General features: G+C 42.9%; 1 protein-coding gene and 2 long non-coding RNA genes across 7 annotated transcripts; 2 read left to right on the plus strand and 1 right to left on the minus strand.

Annotated features, from left to right (window-relative positions):
• Window positions 1-661: 661 nt before the first annotated feature.
• Window positions 662-15,593, plus strand: tpo (thyroid peroxidase). Of its 5 annotated transcripts, XM_007575375.2 has the most exons (14): window positions 664-821; window positions 945-1,056; window positions 1,858-1,921; window positions 1,997-2,151; window positions 2,287-2,416; window positions 3,161-3,290; window positions 4,133-4,333; window positions 4,431-4,895; window positions 9,552-9,810; window positions 11,416-11,586; window positions 14,247-14,484; window positions 14,550-14,758; window positions 14,831-15,004; window positions 15,434-15,593. In XM_007575375.2, the coding sequence occupies exons 1-14, from the start codon at window positions 798-800 to the stop codon at window positions 15,505-15,507; spliced, it is 2,406 nt and encodes an 801-aa protein (XP_007575437.1). In that variant the 5' UTR covers window positions 664-797; the 3' UTR covers window positions 15,508-15,593. The 5 variants fall into 5 exon arrangements, with proteins under 5 accessions (XP_016518015.1, XP_007575437.1, XP_016518014.1 ...); XM_016662528.1 differs by having other exon boundaries at window positions 664-1,056; XM_016662529.1 differs by lacking the exon at window positions 11,416-11,586 and having other exon boundaries at window positions 662-1,056.
• LOC103154180 (uncharacterized) lies at window positions 1,782-2,315 on the minus strand. Its single transcript, XR_477888.1, has 2 exons — window positions 2,229-2,315; window positions 1,782-2,102 (listed from the first exon to the last, which is right to left on the minus strand). It is a non-coding gene; the product is annotated as an uncharacterized LOC103154180 (long non-coding RNA).
• Window positions 12,365-13,106, plus strand: LOC107833388 (uncharacterized). Its single transcript, XR_001659136.1, has 2 exons — window positions 12,365-12,970; window positions 13,010-13,106. It is a non-coding gene; the product is annotated as an uncharacterized LOC107833388 (long non-coding RNA).
• Window positions 15,594-20,887: the final 5,294 nt, after the last annotated feature.

A 20,887-nucleotide genomic window follows, 5' to 3' on the forward strand; every position in this document is an offset into this window, starting at 1 on the left:
CTGTTTAACTGTAGAAATGTAGTTTTTCATGTTGACGTCGGAAGAGGGAAGAAAACAAATATATCGCTGTATTTTACTTATTTACTGTGTGGCTAGCTCCATGCTAGCTCCATGGCTAGCTCACTGTGTCTTACTCTGCAGTTGTGGAGTCACTAATATCTGGGATCATGAGCGCCCCCTGCCATAAGGCAAGAGAACTGCCTGCCTCCCCTGGAGTCTGTTTTCTGCCGTTTCTGATCGCTCCTCCGCACACAAAACACGATACACACACAGTTGGTGACAAAAAACACTGTACATTATATACATAAGCTAAATCACGGAAAATCAGTCCATATATTAAATGTTTCTTAGCCATTTCATTGCCGGCGTACAGACAGGAGGACCTGCTCTCATAGAATGGCAGCCAGAGGTTGATCAGTCCAGGTGAGGCTCAGCTTCCTGCTGCCTCACCGGCTTCGCTTCTGAGCATTTGAATGGGAAAATGCGAAAATCCAGCGATTTTTAAGAAAAAACTAATCGGAATTGGTTAAGCTAAGTAAAAAAAATAGGTACTTTATAGTACAAACCACAGGGTGAAAATAGCAATATAAATGATTTTATTATTATTTTTCCATGATGACAGGTGAGGCTCTGCCTCCCCTGACCCACGTCACTGCTCTGGAAGCAGCCAGAGAAAGAAAACTTGTAGAAATCCAGAGTGCTGCTCATCGAGATGTTTTTGTTTTGAGAGCGACTCGCGGATTGAAACTGCGGCGCCATGTTTTCCTGCAGCGTCGTCACGGTAACGGCCCATCAAGATGTCTCCTCAGAAACGTGCAGAGGTAAAAACAACAGTCAGCTCGGTGATGTGAGATGAAGAGCCCCTCTGGAGTCAGGTGCTGTGACCTTTGACCCGCTGCATGTCTCCGTCCTGCTGCTCTTCGTGTCTCTGGTCCCACATAAAGACGCGTCTGCTGCCGGGACGCAGAGGAGCCATGAAGACGAAGAAATGTCTCCATCTGTCTCTTCTGGTGATGTTGGTCTGCGTCGTTCCACCGACTCCTTCCACGCTCAGCTGTGAGTAAATATTTCATATGAAATTTGTTTTTTGCAGCAAGAGAAAGAAAACGTTCATTTTTTTATATATATGCTGCTCAAAAAAATAAAGGGAACATTTCACTTTAATTTTGTGTGTGGCTCCAAATCCAGGCCTCCATTGGTTAATAAATTTGATTTCCATTGATGATTTTTGTGTGATTTTGTCGTCAGCACATTCAACTTTGTACAGAACAAAATATTCAATGAGAATATTTCATTCATTCAGATCTAGGATGTGTTATTTGAGTGTTCCCTTTATTTTTTTGAGCAGTGTATATATATTTATAAAGGTTTGAGTCTCAATTTAAAAAGTTTAGTTAAGTTTCAAATATTAAATATTTAATCTAATTTCCTGCAGACTTTAATTAGCAGCCAAATTAAAGTCCTAAAATGAAAAATGTGAAAAAAGTGAAGAAAATAATCCAGATTTAAAAGCATAATATTCTGTTTTTTGATCATATTTAATTTTTTATAATAGATCAGCATCTTCCACTATTTTTTCTGTTTAGTGATTTAGCATTAGCTTCTGCTGATTGTTCTGTTGGTTTAACATGAGCAGAGCTGAGATTCTGGTTCAGCTAGTTATTGAAGCTAACCATCTGGTTAGCTTTGCCCACCACTGGCAATTGCTGCTGCTGATTTTAGATCAAACATTTATTCTCTGTTACAACCACGGCAGCCATTTTGAAAAATGAAACACAAGATCAAGAAAGTAAATCATTTTAATTTAAAATATGTAGGCTCTGCTCCGAGGTCTGAAGTTCTGTTATTCATTTTCAGCCTCGTCCCTCAGAGACTTTCTGGTCTCGTCTCCTCAGGATGCTGACGGCGCCTCCAGCCAGCGGTACCCAGCCCAGACAACCACCGGGCCACACAGCCTGAAAATGAAACTGCTTTAACATCCAACTCCTGTCCGCAGACGGAGAGCAGCTCCTCTCTGCAGCCATGGCTTCAGGTTTCACTTCCAGCCTCAGACTCAGGAGATTTCCAGGTCCGGGGAGATTTTCCACGCTGCCCTGCAGATCCTGAAAAACGCAGCAAAGCAGAAATACAACAGGAACTTCACAGCATCAGGTATGGCCGTAGTTCTAATCAGTTTCTTTCATTTCTAGCTGTGCTACCAAAATCACATAGAAACCATAAAGCCTGACATTTTATCGCTCGTTTGCTGAGCTGCAGTGACTTCATTTTCTTTTTTGCTCATGTCAGAGCTTTTGTCACAGGAAAACCTGGAGCTGCTTGCTGAGCTGTCTCAGTGTCCGACTGAAACGGATCCAGCCGTCTGTGAAGGAAGTCATCATGACAAATACCGCAGCATCTCAGGAGTCTGCAACAACAGGTAGCACAACCGCACAAAAGGAGATTTTATTATTACAGCAAAGAGAAATAACAACTGAATGTGGAGTAAAACTCAGTAAAAGTGAAGCTTTCAGCTGTTCTTTTGAAATAAATTACCAGCTTCAGATTTTAGGACAGACAAGCTAAAGGGTTTCACCAATGAAATCCAGCATTTGATGCTAACCCCTCAAAAAACAACCAGAGTGATTGGAAACGAACACTAAACCACTAAACACCTAAAAAATATTGGGAGTTAACACTAAACTGCTAAAACATAACGCAATTAGCATAAGCTATTGCTAACTGGCTAACCACTTTAAAAACTTGTGAACATTAGCATTAGCCTGCTAACCATATAAAAAGTTAGCAGGTGCTAACCCTAAACTGCTAAGCACATAAAACATTAGTTAGTTTTATCAACACAACAACCAAAGTAGAAAATACTTGAGACATAAAGTTCATAAAGTCAAGAAACATTTTATTACAATAACTAGTCTAAAAGGCTCAAATATGGCAGCCATCTTGAAAAATGATCATCATCCTTTGATTGAAGTGGCTGATGGGAAATATGAAAGGGTTAGCATGCTAATGTTCTGTAGCTGACGGAGGTTTACGGTGATTAGCTGCTCTTACAGTTTTCCTGCGTTCTGTCAGGATGAATCGGGTTAAATGTCATTTAGATTGAAATATTTCCTGCCGAATCTGTCGGTTTGAAGCGGAGCAGCCGGTTTCTTCGTTCTGTCAGACAGAATCCTGACTGGGGCGCCGCCAACACGGCCTTGGTCCGATGGCTTCCAGCTGAATATGAGGATGGAGAGGAGGAACCCAGAGGCTGGGACCCCCAGCGGCTCCATCACGGATCCCAGCTTCCCCTGGTAACCTGAGTGAAGGTAGAGCCGGGCCAGGGTGGCGGTCCGGTTGGCTCCGCGGCCTGCTTCCGGCTGATAAGGCCCACAGAAACCGGCTGGATTATGAGCCAGACTGACAGGCAGAAAACGATTGGCTGAAATGAATACGAGCCGCTCAGATGAACGGTGGGGAGCGGTTCTCTTCCTCAGTCCAGACCGCCATCGGTTTGAGGAGAAACTCAGTAAATAACTACCAGCTGCAGTCTGGTTACCGGATCTGAGCCGTTTTATCGAATCAGGAGGAGAAATGAGGATCCTGAGTGTTTCTCTAATTACAGCTTCACTTAAAGCTTTTATTTTACTCACCCTGTTGTGACAGTCTGAGACAGATCATCTGTGAAAACATCCATCTCCTCCCTGAGCAAAAACAACCAATCAGAACCGGGAGGTGGGGCCTACCGCTGTCAATCATCCTCATGTACTTGCTGCTAAAGGTGCCAATAGCTAAGAAATGGCTCACAGGAAAACCGTTTATCTGCCGTCGTGAGTGGTAATGCTAACTAGCTTTAGCATCCACAACAGGTTATGCTAGCTGCAGTACAGCAGAGAGCAAGAAGGATTGATTGACAGCACTAAGACACTCCTCCTTGCTCTGATTGGTTGTTTCTAGTTTGCATGACATGATGACGATTTCAACAAACATGTAAAAGAATAATTTTATAAAAGTTACTGCAGCTTTAAATTATCTGGTTTTAACCTCCAGGTATTCTCACCTGATTGGCCAGTCAGAGAGCCAATCAGCTCTCTGATTGGCTGTAATGACAGTCTGAGTGCTGATTGGCTGTGTGATGACGGCGTTGTGTGTGCAGCCGCGGCGTGTCAGCAGGGAGGTGGTGAGGACTTCCTGTAAGGACGCAGACGCTGCGTACTCCCAGCTGCTGGCGGACTGGGGTCAGTACATCGACCACGATGTGACCCTGACGCCGCAGAGCCTCAGCGGAGCCGCTTCCTGGACGCAGCGGGACTGCCGCACATCGTGTGAAAACCTGCATCCCTGCTTCCCCATCCAGGTGAGTCTGCTCCAAACACCAAGAACTGAAATCCGTTCTGAGATCAGTGAGTTCGATATGTAATCTGATTACATTGTGGCGTGTGTCTGGCTCTCAGACCCAGGACTCCCTCTGCATGCCGTTCCAGCGCTCCACGCCGGCCTGCTGCTCCAGGGCCGGCTCCGGCATGCAGCGGCAGCAGCTGAACGCCGTCTCGTCCTTCATCGACGCCTCTCTGGTGTACGGCCACACGCCGCAGCTGCAGAGCGACCTCCGCGACCTCTCCGGCCGCAGCGGGAAGCTGGCTGTAAACGGCCGCTTCCAGGACCGGCAGGGCAGACCTTACCTGCCCTTCGTAGCGGAGACGCCGTCGGCGTGCGGCGCGGCAGGGCGTGGCCGAGGGATAGAGTGTTTCCGGGCCGGAGAGGGCCGGGTCAACGAGGGCCTGCCTCTGATCGTTCTGCATACGCTGTGGCTCCGGGAACACAACCGCCTCGCAGACACCCTGAAGCTCATCAACCAGCACTGGAGCCCTGAGGCCGTGTTCCAGGAGGCACGCAAGATCGTTGGCGCCCTGCACCAGGTGAGAGTCCGGCTGCAGCTCACGCACCAACATCACCAGTCTGATGCCCCTAAATGAAAACCTGGGACTGATTTGTTTTTGTGTGTATTGATAAAACGAGGTCCGACTGTCTTGGTCTCTGAATGGAACCGCTAACTGAACCTTAGCTACGCTAAACCGAAAGCACTAACCATAAACTTCAGTCCCACTAACGCTAAAGGGCTACAACAACATGGTGCCTAGCAGAAGCTAATGTTAGAGCGCTAATGCTGTGCACTTTGACCCCAGATGCTGTTTAACTTGGGATCAGGCGTTTGTCTGCAGGAAGTGCTTCTGATGCTGAAGCTGCTTCCTGTTTCAAGGTTTAGCTAAAGGAAGCTCTGCTGAACGAATCATTAGCTGAGATGAAGCTGCTGCCTTTAATTACACATGAAGAGTTCAAAGGTCAAACCATGTCAACAGTTCTTACAGCTTATTTAATGAACCAACTTTATTCTTATGATTCGTGATTAAGATGGTTTTTATTTTGAAGGATCCAGAACGTCTCAGCCTGATCCTGAAGCTCAAGAGATCCGAGTCCAACTCAAACAAACACCAAATGTTTGGATTGTACAAGAACGACTGTAAGTTAGACATAAAGTGATGAAACTGTTAGCAAGGAAACATTAGAAATAAAAATAAAGACTCAAACATTCAACACTGGCTCTAAACCAGGAAGTGATCAGAAATGTGTCTGAAACTGTTCAGCATAATGTTTACATCTAAATGATCCAAAGTCATCAGGAAGTGAACGTTTGGCTGTTAATGGGAAGGAATTTATGACAAACGATGACGAAACATTTGATCATCTGTCTGATCTGCTGACGGACAACCACCAACTTATTGAACTCCTTCAGTTTTGGTCTCAGCTGAATCTGCAGCAGAGCGATGAAGAGGTGAGGAAGAGGAGGGCGAGGTTTGAGCCACTTCCTGTTCTGACCGTCAGCAGGAGGAAGTCGAGTTCATCGACGTTTCAGAGGCGATGAGTCTGTCAGGCAGACTGGAGCTCATTGTTGCAGTTTCTATGCCAATTTATTCAATTAGTAAGATTTCCGTAAAGCGTCTTCAGCTGACCGAGCAGCAGAGAGGAGTGGGAAGCTTTGAGCTTTAACTAGGCCAAAATTATTACCAACAAATCTGAATCTAATCACAACTGAAACGGAAACAGAATTTAAAAACTGGATTTCTTTCTTTTAATAACTCAAATATGAAAAATCCTTTTTTATTTTGGAACGACAAAAAACCTGACTGACCTGATTTTTTTATATAAATAAAAAAATCATAAATTTCAACACGATTTTTTGTGATTGTATTTCTTTTTATTATATTTTGCTTCATGAGAATTTTGGCCCAAAAAGTTTGGACGCTGCTATTTTAAACTTCTAAAGATTCGTTGTTGTTTTTTCACCCATATTCATACGAGCCGATTTTCGATATTGTTACATTTTGGTGGAAGCGGCTCTGAGGAACGTTACCGGCTGATTTTACTGTGAAGCTTTTGGAAAGTTGGGCCGGTTGATGTCGGATCGTAGCTCGTTCCTCCGGCCGGCTGATTCTCACCCAGATTTAGTTAAAAACGTCCCAGTTTACTGCATAAGCAGACAGAAACGCAGTGATGAAGCCGATGAATGTTTTATTCCTTCCTGTAGGACGTTGTTGCTGCAGGAAGTGGTTCCCAGTTGTCCCGTTCTACTGGGAACGCTGGTTTTCTGTGCCTCTGCTGTAACGTGTCAAACTGGAGAAACGGAGGTGAATCGTAAAATCAGCAGTGAGTCGTGGACAGGAAATGAAACATGAAAGAAAAGTGTTTGAGTTTTCTCCGAAGCGGGGGAATTATTTCTGCTTTTGTCAGACATGGAAATGTTTTAGCATCTGAAGCAGGAAGTTGTTTCAAACATCCTGCTGGAGGGAAAACAGGAAACTCTTCCTCAACCTATTCCTGAATAAATGAATGAAACAGAATTGGATATAAATATTAATCCTCTATAATACAGGCTCAAATATATACATACACCCAGTAATATTTGCTTTTTGTTGCCAGAATAATTCATGTTGAGTTTATTCATAATGTGTTCTGCTTTACATTTAGCTATGAATAACTAAAATTACTTAGGCAATTATTAATTAAACTAGTAATTTAGATCAAAATGACCAAGTGAGGGCGTCACTCTTATCCAGGAAACGGAATCCAGTCAGTTATTATTTCTAATATCTGCCTGATGAGGTTTGAAGCCGCAGATGAACAGCAACATGCATAAGCAATAAAAACAAACAGCTTGTTGCATAATCAGTCAACCTGAGTTAATTAAATCTGTAAACGCGACCTGATTGGGTGGAAACTCGTCATGGTAACTGGATGTTTGATGCAGGTCACCTAGCATCTTTTCAAAGCAGCTATTTTTAAACACAGAATATTTCTTGAGTCATTTCAGTCTGAGCTGATGTGGTAGAGCGGCCAGCGCCTCTAATTAGGAGCAAAACAGAAACTGCTTTACTAAATGTGATCTGGCACAGCAGAAAGGTCACATTTCCTCTTCCACAATGAAACATTTGTGGTTTTTTATCAGACTGAGGAAGCCAGGCGAGTAGAGCAGCTTTATTTTCAGCAGACTGTCGGAGGGCGACCAGCACCGACACGAAGAGCAAACACTGAAAGGTCAGAAGCCCTAATGACAGCCTGCTGTCAGCTTCTGGTGTTAAACTGGAAACGCTGGGAATCTGCTGCACCAACAAGACCAGTTTAATGTTGGTGGAAGATCTTCAGAAACATCCTAAGACGGAGAACCTTCTGGCTTTAAAGCAAACGTTGATGAAACGCTGCGTCCTCATGTTGGCTTCCAATGTTTCAGGACAATCAGTCGACTTAAATGCCCCAGAGAAGCGGCGAGGGGACAGTAAACCATCCAACCAGGATGCATAAGCAAGAAGGAACAGAGCTGGCTGGACTGCTGGAGGAAACTAAGATCTTTTGCATCAGATGCTGCAGATCGGCAGTCTGCAGACCGTCGTCTCTTCTACCATCATCTGTTAGGGCCTCAAAAGGCTCAACAGTCTGATGAAGCCAGACGTCCTCTGGGTAAATCAGATCAGTGTTTCTCTGATCAGAATGTAAAGCCCTTGTTCAGAGGCAACCTGTAACAAAACCAACTGTGAAAAACGGTCAGAGGGAGCAGAAGAAACCCTGCAGCATTGTCTTGAGGCTACTGACCCGATTGACTAACAGAATATATAAACTTCAGGATGGACAACACCTTCCCCACTAGAAGCATGCACATTCTGATTTATGTTAATGAAACTTGTTTAACCTTTCCTTGGTTATGGTTTCAGTCTTCCTCTTATGTCTTCATCAGTTACATGGCAGCTCCAAGACTCCTTCATCTCCACTAACTGGAGATGACAATAACTTGTCATTGTAGGTCAGTAGTCGGCTCTTTAAAGCCGCTGAGAGAACCGCAGTTTTCTCTCTTCAGACATCAACCTGAAAATTGTTTGGTGTTCTGTCTGAAGTGAGCAGTTACTCTTCAAGTCCTAAAACATTCATCCAGATAATTTCACTTCACAGAAGTCTCATAAGGAAATTATTGTCTACAAAGATACTGTGCTTATTTTAAGCTGCTACAGTAAACAATACTGCTGCAGTGGCTGCGACTTGGAAATAATTAACTGATGCAAAGTGTTTACATTTTTGAGAACAAATTAATTTTTATTTCCTCAAAAACCAAACAATGTTCTATAGGTTTTAGGTTGCATCATTCCCACCAGTCCTGTTCAGGGCGCTTCAATCCAACTCCAGTGCGTCTGTCTAGTCAAAGTCCAGTTCGGTTGGTGAGATGCGAACGCTAATAGACCTCTGGCCTCTGGTCCTCCAAACGTCGGTTTGGTTAAAGTGAACTCTGGTAGGTTTGAATGTGAACGCCAAGCGGACCAGAGACCGCTTCAAAAAATAGGAAGTGGACTACAGCGCAGGGCATTCTGGGTAAATCCAACCAAAGCTAACATGCTAGCCTAGCGCTAGCAGCAGAAATGGCTCCTGGTCTTTAGCCTAAAGAGAAATCCTCCAACCGCTAAAATCCTCCATCTTGTTTCCACCTGGTGAAGAAGGAAGTTGCTCTCAGTGTCTTCAGAGGTTTTTGTGTCGTTTCCTTCAGTGGTTCTTGGTGCAGCGCCCCCACAGGCCAGGAGGGGAACAGGTTGGTGTGACTCAGAACCACAGCAGCTGGAGGTGGAGCAGATGGTCTGGTTCCAGTAGAACCGGGTCGACCGGACCATCAGGAGGAAAACAGCCTTTCTTACACTACAGAGCTGAAGTTTCTTTTCTAAAGTTCCTAGGTCTTTCCCAATAATCTCATCCTACTAAGACCTTTGAGAGATTCAGCTGCAAAAATCCAGAGGTGATTTTGGCAGCAGAATCTGAACAGATAAAAAATCTGAACAGATTAAAGCATCAAAGTTCTCATCAGACATTTTCAGGCTCAGCCAAAGCGAGTGATCTTCGTCCCCCACCTGTCTCTCTCGGCGTCAAACGGTCATCTGCTCTGATTGGCTTGGAGCAAATAAAACCTGCCTTAGTAAAAGATTTAGACACTTCGAAGTAGTTTCAGCCTTTCCCATGCCTCATCTTTCTTGTTTGACTTCCAGATAATAACGATGAGAGATTATATCCCTAAAGTAATTGGTGCGGAGTCGTTTGAACGGCACATCGGGCCCTATGGCGGGTACGATCCGACAGTGGACAGCTCGGCCTCCAACGTGTTCGCCACGGCGGCCTTCAGGTTCGGCCACGCCACCATTCCTCCGATCCTCAGCAGGCTGAACGAGAGCTTCCAGGAAGACCGGCGCTTCCCCCGCCTGAGACTTCAGCAGGCACTCTTCAGTCCCTGGAGGATCGTTAAAGAAGGTCAGTGCGCCCCTTTAAGGCAGCCATGGAAACCTCCGGAGAACCACAGGAAGGAAGCGACGTAGTCGTATTTGGGTCAGCTGGAGTTTCAGGATACATTCCTGCAGTTAATTCACCAAATTAAAGCTGAAGATGCCCAATTTACCCACAACTCCTAGTTTTTCCTGATGGTTTCCATCAGCCTGTCGGTGTTGACCCAACCGAACATGAAGAAGAGAAGGTGCAGCCATTTTAGTTCTAAATATCCACCATGAAAGTGTTACGATGTCTTACAAAACACACGGATTTGTTTAGCAGTGAAACTGTAGATTTGTTTGTTACAAATCAGGCATTTAGCCTGTTAGCTTAGTTAACAATAGAGTTGTGTTCAACTCTATTATTAACACTTATCATCTTATCACCTTAGTGAAAATGGTTGAATACAGACTAAAAACTACAAATCAGTTTTATTGCCTCCCTTCCTCCTTCATGAAGAGTTTTTTTGTTCGGTAATCGAGGTTGCTTTTCAAACAAACTATCAGATTTCAAGGTAGCGATGACCTCAGAGAACACACCCAATATGTAAGCTAGAAATATAGAATAAAGGGATTTTCTGCCGTATGCTCTGAAACATTTTCTATAAGCATAGTATCGTAAATTTAAGAGCCCAACTGATTTTCTGAGATTAAAATCAACTTTTTGTGGCTCATTTAAACATTTTTTCACTTTGAAATTCAAAGTATTTCTGAAACCTTGAGAAGCAGATGGGCACCAGCTGGGACATTTCACTGGTCTGCAGTCACTGAGGATCATTATCATCATGAAATTATGTCTTTTATGATAAATCTGGCCTCCACCTCCAAACTCCATTCACTGGATTCGCTTTATGAATGATTTTTGACACCACTGAGCGAAGATGAACCGTTTCTAAGCCGAAGCTGGTTTGCTTTTTAGTTTGGTTTTTCTTTTTCCAAAGCAGCTGCTTTATTCATGTTCTTTCGTACTAATTGAAAGCTGCAGAGCTCCTTGTGTATGTGTCCAGTGGCATTGAACCAACCTTGGTGTGTGTGTGTTTGTTTGTAATACCTTGTGGGGACCATTTTCCTGACACATACTACGTTGTGGGGACCCACTGCTCCTTGGAAACGCTGGAAGTCAATGGAAAGTCCCCACAAAGATGGCTACACAAACATGTGTGTTCATAGTTGTTTTGTTACAATGGAGGGTCCAAACGAAGGGAGCCCACCAACCCAGAGGGCCCCTTTGTGTTTGCGGTCCAAAATCCTGGACCCCGCATGGGAAGCCAGTCTAAAGCAGATTGGGACGCTCTCCTGACATCCTGCATGTTTTTTTTCTACTTAGCCCACTTGGTACCAATGATTGGGAAAGTGTGTGCAAACTGTGTGTGCTCAGTACTGACCCCTTGTCTGTGGGAGGTGGTACTGCATGCATAGACAGCACAGGAGTGTTTCATTTAACCAACCAGGGCTCCTTGTGGTCCAAGTTATTTCCTGAAGTTTCAGGAAGTGATTTTTGTATAATACCTGTTGTAAAACATTATAACATCACTAGGTAGGCTTATTTGATTTACATTTTACTTGAATAGTTTGGTCCGTGTGTGTGCAGGTGGCATCGAGCCGACCTTGCGGGGCATGGTTGCCACGGCGGCGGCGGTGGCAGCTCCGGACTCCCTCCTGGTGGAGGAGGTAACGGAGTCACTGCTGGTTCTGGACTCCCAGCAGAACCTGGATCTGGCTGCCCTGAACCTGCAGAGGGGGCGGGACCACGGACTGCCGGGTCAGGATCTCATCACAAAGTACCACTTTGGCTCATCTTGAGCAGAACCAGTCAATAAAAATCTGGTTTCTAGGAATGGACCAAATTATATTAAAGGGGCAGTGTTATGTGTTTGCCATTTTATAGACAGTCAAGTAACTGCGTTTCCTTCAAAAATGTGCCACCTTATAAAAATGTTGTTTTTATCAGATGACCTAAAAGTGGGCCTGCACGGTGGCGCAGTTGGTAGAGCTGTTGCCTTGCAGCAAGAAGGTTTTGGGTTCCATTCCCAGCCTGGGGTCTTTCTGCATGGAGTCTGCATGTTCTCCCTGTGCATGGTGGGCTCTCTCTGGGTTCTCCGGCTTCCTCCCACAGTTAATTGGTCTCTCCAAATTCTCTCTAGGTGTGAGTGTGTGTATGGTCTGTTTCTGTGTTGCCCTGCGACAGACTGGCCACCTGTCCAGGTGACCCAGCCTCTTGGCTGGAACGATAGCTGGAGAGACAGCAGCACCTCCTGACCCCATTAAGGGACAAGGGTGTTAGAAAATGGATGGATGACCTAAAAGAAACTTTACTTTCTGGTTTAACCTAGAAATTGTTCCTCTGTCACTTTAAAAACTCTTGCTGTTTCTGAGGCTCCGCCTCCAGGAAGTCATCCAAACATGGCTCCTCTATTAACCCTTTAACGATTTTACAGCGTTGCTCTGAGCAGCAGCTCCAAAATGAGCTCAGATGTTTGCTAATTGCTGTCTGCTAGTCTGAAGGAGCTGAGTGAGGGGAGGAAGGCGCCCCGAAGGCGGGGCTAGGTTCACCCAGGTGTTTTGTACAGCTGAATGGTTGCCATAGAGACTAAAGGATTTCTCAAACATGCAGGAATCAGAGCAACACTGCTGGACTGTTTCTGATGATGGAATAGCATAATATGATAATTTTACATAAAACTGTCCCTTTAATAATCACAGTGATGTGAAAAAATAGATTTTATGATGCATTTTGTATAAATTTAGACATATGGATGGATTAATAAACAAAACTGCTGCAGTTGAGGTTTATCCTGTTTGGACCTCAGATGTTCAGTTTGTTGCCTCAACAACCAGAACCCGTACAGAACCATTCATGAACAAAAACATGACTGAACTTTCTGCTTCTATAAGCAGCTGCTGATGAAATCCAGTCAGTTCCTGGATACTTTAATCACTAATTCATAATAAATCTTAATATTTTCTGTTGCTTCATGTGAGGTTTAGTGAAGAATCCAGAGTTTTCTTTCTTCTGCCACCTTGAAACTGAGTCACTGGATTTATTTTCTGTCCCGCTGCAGTTAGCGGTTCGTCAGTCAGCTGCTCAGTCAGCTCCTCCCTGAGGATATTGTTGCTCTTCAAGAGATTAACAGACATGTTTTATTGTCAGGACACATTAACTCTGGGATCAGATCCAAGAAAAGTGATGCAGCCTTCATGTTCCAGATTCCCTCCACAGAAAAAAATCCTTTCAGGGTCTGGAGTAGAAAACTGAGCTTAAATCTTTGGTTTTACATCCTTAAAAAAACCTGTTCTTAGTTTCCACCAGTCCTCCATCTGAGCTGTTCCTGCTTGGTGTAGTAGAAATAAAAGCATCTTTGTTGTTATTAAGGGATCCGATGGGAGGCAACACTTCCTCCAGTCTGTGAAAATCTGCCTCAGTGAAAGTCGCTGAGGCCGGAAGAAACCTCTGCTGCTCCAGGAGAATCAAACCTGAAACTACAGACGCTGCAGCTGTTTTTAGAAGAAGCTGCATGTTTGTCGCTCTGGATGCTTCTGGAGGACATTTTGAATCATTTCCATGCCGCTCACCGCTGCAGGAAAACACTGAATTTCAACCCACAAAGCAGTTCTCTGAATCAAATCGTGTTTTTCTGCTTTCTCTGCAGTCTCAGAACAAAGAGTCGACTTCCTGCCGTTCTTTAGCTGTGAAACGTAAAACTCAACATGGCGCTGCCACCAAACCGTCAGGGAGTTTATTTCCTCTGAATCTAATTAGTTCTTCATCGCTGCCAAGTTGTAATTTGGGTTGTTTAAAATACTCCGTTAGCACAACACAGAAATGTTTTCATAAGGTAACATTTCCAACTTTATTACCAAAATCCAACATTGGGAATAAAAATGACTTGGGTTTCATTTTCAACTTCTTTTTGGAGAAAATGACAAATGTTAAAACAACTTTATTACCATCGTACATTTTCAGCAACAAGGAGAATCAAAGAGTTTTTACACAATTAGAAGAAAATGAAACAAACGAGCAGAAAAAACTGCAACGATGTGGAAAAAATGTCTGATAATCAGAATAAACTTTATGATGTTACTGTTATTATAAATCTGTTCCAGCAGTTTTTCAGTTTTCTGGAAGTGTGTTCCAGATCTGTGGTGCATACAAGCTGAATGCTGCTTCTCCATGTTTGGTTCTGGTTCTGCTCTGCATCAGAACCAGAACCAGCGTAAACACCGGTACATACAGCTGCTAGTCGTCTGCATAAGTTGGATAAATAACGTAACAATCTCAGCAGGCAGGCACAGGGTGAAAGTGGGCCAAGAACAGCTGGGAGTGTTTCTCGGTCTGAGCCTTTGCTAAACTCCACTAACTTAAGATAAACGCATTTCAAAAGAAGAGCAGACGGATCACTTGGTGCTGTGACGACCTTTTAGGATACAACGACTGGAGGGGTTTCTGTGGACTGAAGCGCATCGCGACGTTGGACGACCTGGCAGAAGTCGTGAGAGATCGCAGAGTCGCTGAGAAGATTCTTCATTTATACCAACATCCCGACAACATCGACGTTTGGCTGGGAGGACTGGTGGAAAACTTCCTGCCCGGCTCCAGAACCGGCCCGCTGTTCGCCTGCCTGATCGGAAAGCAAATGAAGCTTCTGCGAGATGGAGATCGGTACGGAAACATTTCTGCTTCATGTAAAAGCCGAAGCTGCTCATGTGTTCGGGTTTTTGCTCCAGGTTTTGGTGGGAAGCGGACGGCGTGTTCACCCAGCAGCAGCGGGAGCAGCTGTGGAAAACTTCTCTGTCTCGGATCATTTGTGAGAACTCGGACATCCAGGAGATTCCTGCGGATCCCTTCAGGTTGGCTCGCTACCCGGACGGCTTCCTTCCCTGCAGCGCCGTCCCAGCCCTGAGCCTGGAGGCCTGGAGAGACGAGCCGAGTCTCGGTGAGTTCACCGACAGGAGCCACTCACTTCAGACGTTCAACATGCCGACGACACAAACTGCTGCTGTTTCAGGCCTGCGACTGTGTGGCTCTCCACGGCCCGTAGACAACGGAGATTTCCTGTTTTCCTCCAGATCTGGAAAGCTGACGGCTCTGTACGCCTGTTTCCATGGTTTCCAGCTAGAGGGCGCCGCTGAGGCGGTGTGTGAAGGAGGCGTGTGGAGCGCTGACCCACCTTGCTGCTCAGGTAGAACATCGGCGGTTTGGTGGAGGAGACTGAAGCTTACTGCCACCTGCTGGTCATTCTGATGCGTTACAGTCTAGACTCGTCCTGTTGTCCCCTGAGGAGCCAGACGTGCTGATGGGTTAAAGTGCTTTTCATCAATACTTTCTGAACGTTCTCACACATTTCTTTTCACTTTCAGGGAACGTTGTTTGGTTGCTCGGCCTCTTAGCCTTTGACCTTTCACCCATAGATGTGCAGCGGTCTAGTCAAATCATTCTCTGAGAACAGATGCATTTCATGTCTGGAAATGTTTGTTTTGGATGTGGTTACCATGGAAACGGAAAAGCAGGATGTTTTTTTCCTGGTTGTCAGGAGAACAAAAGAAAATGAAAAGAAACTTAGTTTTATTGTTTATTTGTATTGTTTACTTTAGTTTTTCTGTTTCCTCAGAAACGCGGCTCGTCGCTCGCGATGCTGCAGATCCACAGACGTTTCTGGACTCGAACCAAACCAATAAAACCTGATTATCTTGAAGTTTTCTGCATCTGCGAGATTCTTCTCAGATTTGATCATTTGGTTTAATTTCTCTAATAAATAATCTTGGCATCTTTGTGCCGGTTGGGATTAATAATCTGTTCTTATGACATCTTAGTTCCAGCAGAACTTCTGTGGCGGGTCGGACCGGTTCTGCTGGAGGTTCGACTGAAGAATCATTTTTACACTAAACAACCTTCAGGTTTTAGAAATGTTAGTTTTTTTCAGGTTAAACTAAAATATCAGAATATCATGTAGAAGTGAATTTTTTTGATTCTTGGTGTTTGTAGGTTTTTGTCAAAAAGTCACATTTAAGAAACGAATAGTGACATCCAAAGTGTGGCAGCTTCCCATGCTGCGCTGGAGCTGCAGGTTCTGGACGCCTGTGGTTGTGTGGAAGGAAAAACTCTGGAATGAAGAGAGAAATGTTCTAGCAGCAGGTTTGGTTGATCAGATCAGCTTCACTTTGAGCCGTTTCATCGGATCAGAACTAAAACTGCTTCAATTTCAGAGGCGCCAAAATGTTGGTCAAGCATTTTCCTTCTCTGGTTGCTCAGCACACACACACACACAAACACACACACACACACGTTTAGACGTTATGCTAATTTAAAATCTGACGGTTTGTTTTTAACACATTGTCAATCTGTCAGGTTCTGCTTTGTTGCAGAGTTTGCTTATGCCTTGGGCCGGCCCGCGGTGCTGCTAGTGGAAGATGACTTGTTAAATATTTGCATCAGTTTTTTGATTAACATTTTGAAATGTTGAACATTTTCAACCATCTTTGCAAATAATATTGGGGATATTTCCAAGGAAATGCAGGAATGAAGCAGTTTGAAAAACGCCTTCTGGTGTTGAAGCAATGGCTAAATTATGACACTTAATAAAATGTTGGCATTTTAATGGACATTTCATGCAACTTTTAGAGCAACTTTGCATTAAATGTCATAATTTAGCGAATGACACTTCATGACAGACCAAACCTGACGGTGTTCATAAGACCGACATGAACATGAAGGAGTCTATGAATGTCGGAGTGTAGCTGATCCCCAGCACTTGAATTAATCTGCGCGGTCGACGGGTCATTTTCAAGGTTTATTTTTCTTTGATGTGGATCATCAGTCACCATGAAAACTAAACAGATACAAATATTAGAATATAAACAGAAACTTACAACACCAACAAAATAAAACGTACCTCGCTGCTTTCACCGGGGAACACCAAGTGTTAACGGTGCCAAGCACATTTCTGACAGTTTGTTCAAGTCATTCATTGGTACAATGATTTGCCAGCTTTTATAGGGCCTGCCCTCATTTAGCTACGGCAGCCCGTGAGGTACATAACAAAAAAACAACAAAAAACTTGCAAATACAATTAAACAAAACAAAATACAAACCACCAACAGTGGTAAATCAAAACAGACATTATTAAACAATCTGCAACATCCTTTAAATAATTTACAATAAATAGTCTACAAATTTGAATAATTTAGGCAACTTAATTTAAATGGTTCATTATCCATTACACTGAGGAAGGATCTGTGATAATGCCCCGTAGTGCACTCTGGATCTGACCTTCATAAGGCTGCTGGAGGTCAGGTGAAGGTTGGGCTGAGTGAGGAAGTGATTGTCTCTATTTGTGTTTTCAATAGAAACCAGAAGCTTGACCTTTGACCTCAGCAGAGGTTTCAGTTTCATGTGTTTCTGAGTGGATCCAGTTTCTGTAAAGGTTTCTGGTTCTCCAGGTCAGATGTGCTGCTTTCATTAAAGCAGAAAAAAATGATCAATTCTGAGAAAATCCCAGTTGGAAATATTTTATGTAAATTTGTAGTTTTCCGTGTTTCTGTGGTCTGGCAGCTAAACGTTAATTTAAATGTTTTTTAGGTTTTTCATGCTGACAGATTCAGACAAAATGAGTTTTTGTTGCTAAACAGGAGAAATATATTTAACACAATGCTGTTATTGAGTTTATCTGATCTTTCTGATCAATAAGTGTTTATTGGTGCAACGCTCCAATCAGATCAGAACCGAGGGCCGGCTCCAGAACCTCAGCAGAACTTCTGCTCCTCTTCATCTTCGGATCCGTTTCGAATCTGCAGCAAAAACCTTTTTATCTAAATAAAGACATTTATTGCTCCTCCTTATTCAGCCCAAAACAATCAATACTGGATCAATAATTTCTCTCTTCTTCCTGCAGATCAACACAACAGGTAGGAAAACCTTTCAATGGAAACAATCGGATCTGGAAAAGATTTTATTTTGTTTCCCATCTCTGACCATCAGACCGTCCGGGTGAAAAACTGCAGGACGCCGTCAGCTCATTATGACCTCGTTGCGCCCCCTGGTGTCAAGTTGCAGTACTGATTGTCCTTCCTCTGCTCTCAAACTCATCGTTTCCTTTTCTGCAGCTTCTCAGCCCCTGATGATGTGAGGGGGCCGCTGAGCAGCAGGTCAGAGGTCAGCGCCTGGTTTGACCTTCTGGTTCCTCAGTCTGTGTTTAGTCTCTCAGCAGGGCGAACTGAACGGTCACTGAATTATAATATTTCTAGCTAAACATTAAAATCTGTCATGAATTCTGGCTCATGCTCTTTTAAATGTTGTTGACTCTTTTACACTTCTATATTAAGTATAATTTACATAATGATTATTATTAATTTAATTTAACATGATTGTATATAATTACAAAAGCTGAAGTGAAACATTTAAGCGTGAGGCATGATTTGTTTGGATAGAGGAAGTCTTTTATTTTGAAGAATGCTTCACAGGATGTGGTTCTGTTTTGTCACTGTCTTGCTTCCGTTGATTTTTGGTTGCTAGGTAACGAACAGCTGTCGCCGTTTTCTCCTCAATAAAAACTGAACAGAAATGTTCAAGAAAACACGTCCGAGGTGATTGAAGAAGCTTTCTATTTAATATCTATATAATAACTTTCTATTTAATATCTTAACTGTCTATTTAATATCTATATAATAACTTTCTATTTAATATCTACATAATAACTTTCTATTTAATATCTTAACTGTCTATTTAATATCTATATAATAACTTTCTATTTAATATCTATATAATAACCTTCTGTTTTAAACCTCTGGGTTTTTAAATAGAAGGTAAATCCTGCTGGAGGATGTTGTGACTTTTTTTACGCTTCTATGTTGTTAAGTATAATTAGCATAAGTGACTTATTTACAAATTATGCTTAACAGCTGTTGCTCCTTCCATGAAAACCTCTCTGGTTAAGTCCTGAATATTTACATATTCATGTCGATTAAAAAGCATCATCGGCTTTATGACATAAATAAATTCAGACTGAGTGCTGCTCCCCTCCTGTCCACAGGGTGTCGCTCGTGGGGAAATAACTTCACCTCTGAGTTTGGACAGGAAGACGTTCATGACTTCATCATGATCATATTAAAATGTTAGATATTATTTAACATGTTGAATAATATGATCACATTATTTGAGATATAGACATATTTAGTGACTTTTGCAAATTTGAGTCACATTAGTAAACATTTTGAAATCTGGAGTATTTTTAAGCCACATTCTCTGCGAAGGGTTTTCACTGTTCCAGTTTAGACAGGAAATGCATTGCATATCTCATAATAGGCAAAATACATAGTAAAGCCAACTTACTTCAGGAGTAAGACGCAGAAGGGGCGGGACTGGAACCGTTTATAACTGCTCTCAATTCTACTTACAATTTGTTGTTTGATTATTTGAATTTATTTGTCATTAAAAGTGTTCTACTCTACGCTTTATGTTTATTCCAACCTTCTAATTCTCCATTTCGGTGTGAAATGAAATGTAATCTTCGTCTTTGTGGCTTGGTTTGATTTTTGACGCCAGGCTGCTCTGCAGGCCGCTGCCTCTCCGCCAGGCTTGGTCCGGTCCGGTCTGGTCAGGTTGTTCATATCTGGATTCCTCTGAGTTTATATCTGTATATTTCTATTTCTTTGGTTTATTTAAAAGCCATTTCCACCAATCAGTTTGTGTATTTGGATCTTTTTAAAGGCTCCAGTACATCAGTCCAGTTCAGGGGATGCGTGCAGTTCGCCCCAAACTCCATTTTCAGCAATTGAAGGTTAAATAAACCCTGAGCGATGCCTTCAGGCTGGCAGCTTTACATTCTCTACATTCCTAGATAATTAAAGGTTTACAGATTTACTGTCAGAAAGCAAGGAAGACTCATTTCTTCATCAGAACCAAAATATCTCTGAAATTAATCGTTTCATTTGTCTCACGGAGATTTTTTAATTATAAACATTATTTAAGAAACTTCAACTAAATTCTTCAGCTAAACGTGAAGCTGATTTCTTTCTACAGGATAATTTCACTTTTGTCCAGTGGGTGTCACTGTTTGCATAGTTTATTGTCAATTAATGAGCAGAACAAGCAGAAATATGAGTTCAGATTAAATCGTGTCTTCATCTTGTGAAGGAGGAATAATGATTTCAAGTTCATCTGATACTTCTGAACAGAAATATCTCCAAATATCCTGTTTGGATTCAAAATGTGAAACTTTTAATGCAGCGAAAAACATTTAGGGAAAAAAATTGCCAAACTTATCTTTGAACAAAGAAATCATGCAGAATGAACTCAAACTCTGTGAAGGAGAATAAAATGTTTATGTGGAATCAAATTATTCTGATTTTCATCATATCTCACAACAACACTGATGAAATTGAAACTTTATGAACTTCAGCATCTTAAGGCAAATGTTTCCTGGAAAAACTCCAAGTTTAAAATAATTCCTGGAATCCCAACAAATCCCAGATAATTCAGCAGATTAACGGCAGCCAGGCGAAAAGGAAGGAGGGAAACAATCTCCAGATTTACAGAGCAGGAGAAGTTCTGATCAGAAATGAATCAATAATGTTAATTGGTGATAGATTTCAGCAACAAGGCAGATAAAGACTTTCATAAAAACATCAGATTATTGATATGTTTGTAAGGAAACTAACCAGCTGGTTTTAGACAGATCAGAGGTCAGAGGTCAGCCTGATCTCTAGAGTCCAGCTGGAAGATCTGGGGCTGTGCTGACTCTAGATCTATAGCTCTAGATCTTTAGAGCTATAGATCTAGATCGATCTAGATCGTTCCTCTTTAATAACTTCAGTTTCTGTTCAGAAAGTTTTGTCTCATCCACACATTTCTCTGTTCTCAGCATCTGTTCAGTGATTGGACGGGTCAAAGGTCATGTGGTGACATCATAATGTAGAGCTGCTATCATCTGCGTCGTCATGGTAACTGATCTTATTCCCTGTCATAGCCTGAGCCAGTGGGAGCTTATACATATTGAATTTAGACAGAATAAAATCAGCTGAAGCCAGTCGGTCGTTAATAACCGAACCTGCTGAGTTCAGGTCCGGCC

This window comes from Poecilia formosa, unplaced genomic scaffold (assembly GCF_000485575.1).
Source record: "Poecilia formosa unplaced genomic scaffold, Poecilia_formosa-5.1.2 Scaffold376, whole genome shotgun sequence".
NCBI lineage: Eukaryota > Metazoa > Chordata > Actinopteri > Cyprinodontiformes > Poeciliidae > Poecilia > Poecilia formosa.

Coding starts and splice junctions, on each gene's coding strand:
- tpo (XM_016662528.1), top strand. CDS start 900: ATGTCTCCGTCCTGCTGCTCTTCGTGTCTCTGGTCCCACATAAAGACG. Junction 3,291..4,132: donor ACGGATCCCAGCTTCCCCTG/GTAACCTGAGTG, acceptor TTGTGTGTGCAG/CCGCGGCGTGTCAGCAGGGA. Junction 11,587..14,246: donor GCGGGACCACGGACTGCCGG/GTCAGGATCTCA, acceptor ACGACCTTTTAG/GATACAACGACTGGAGGGGT.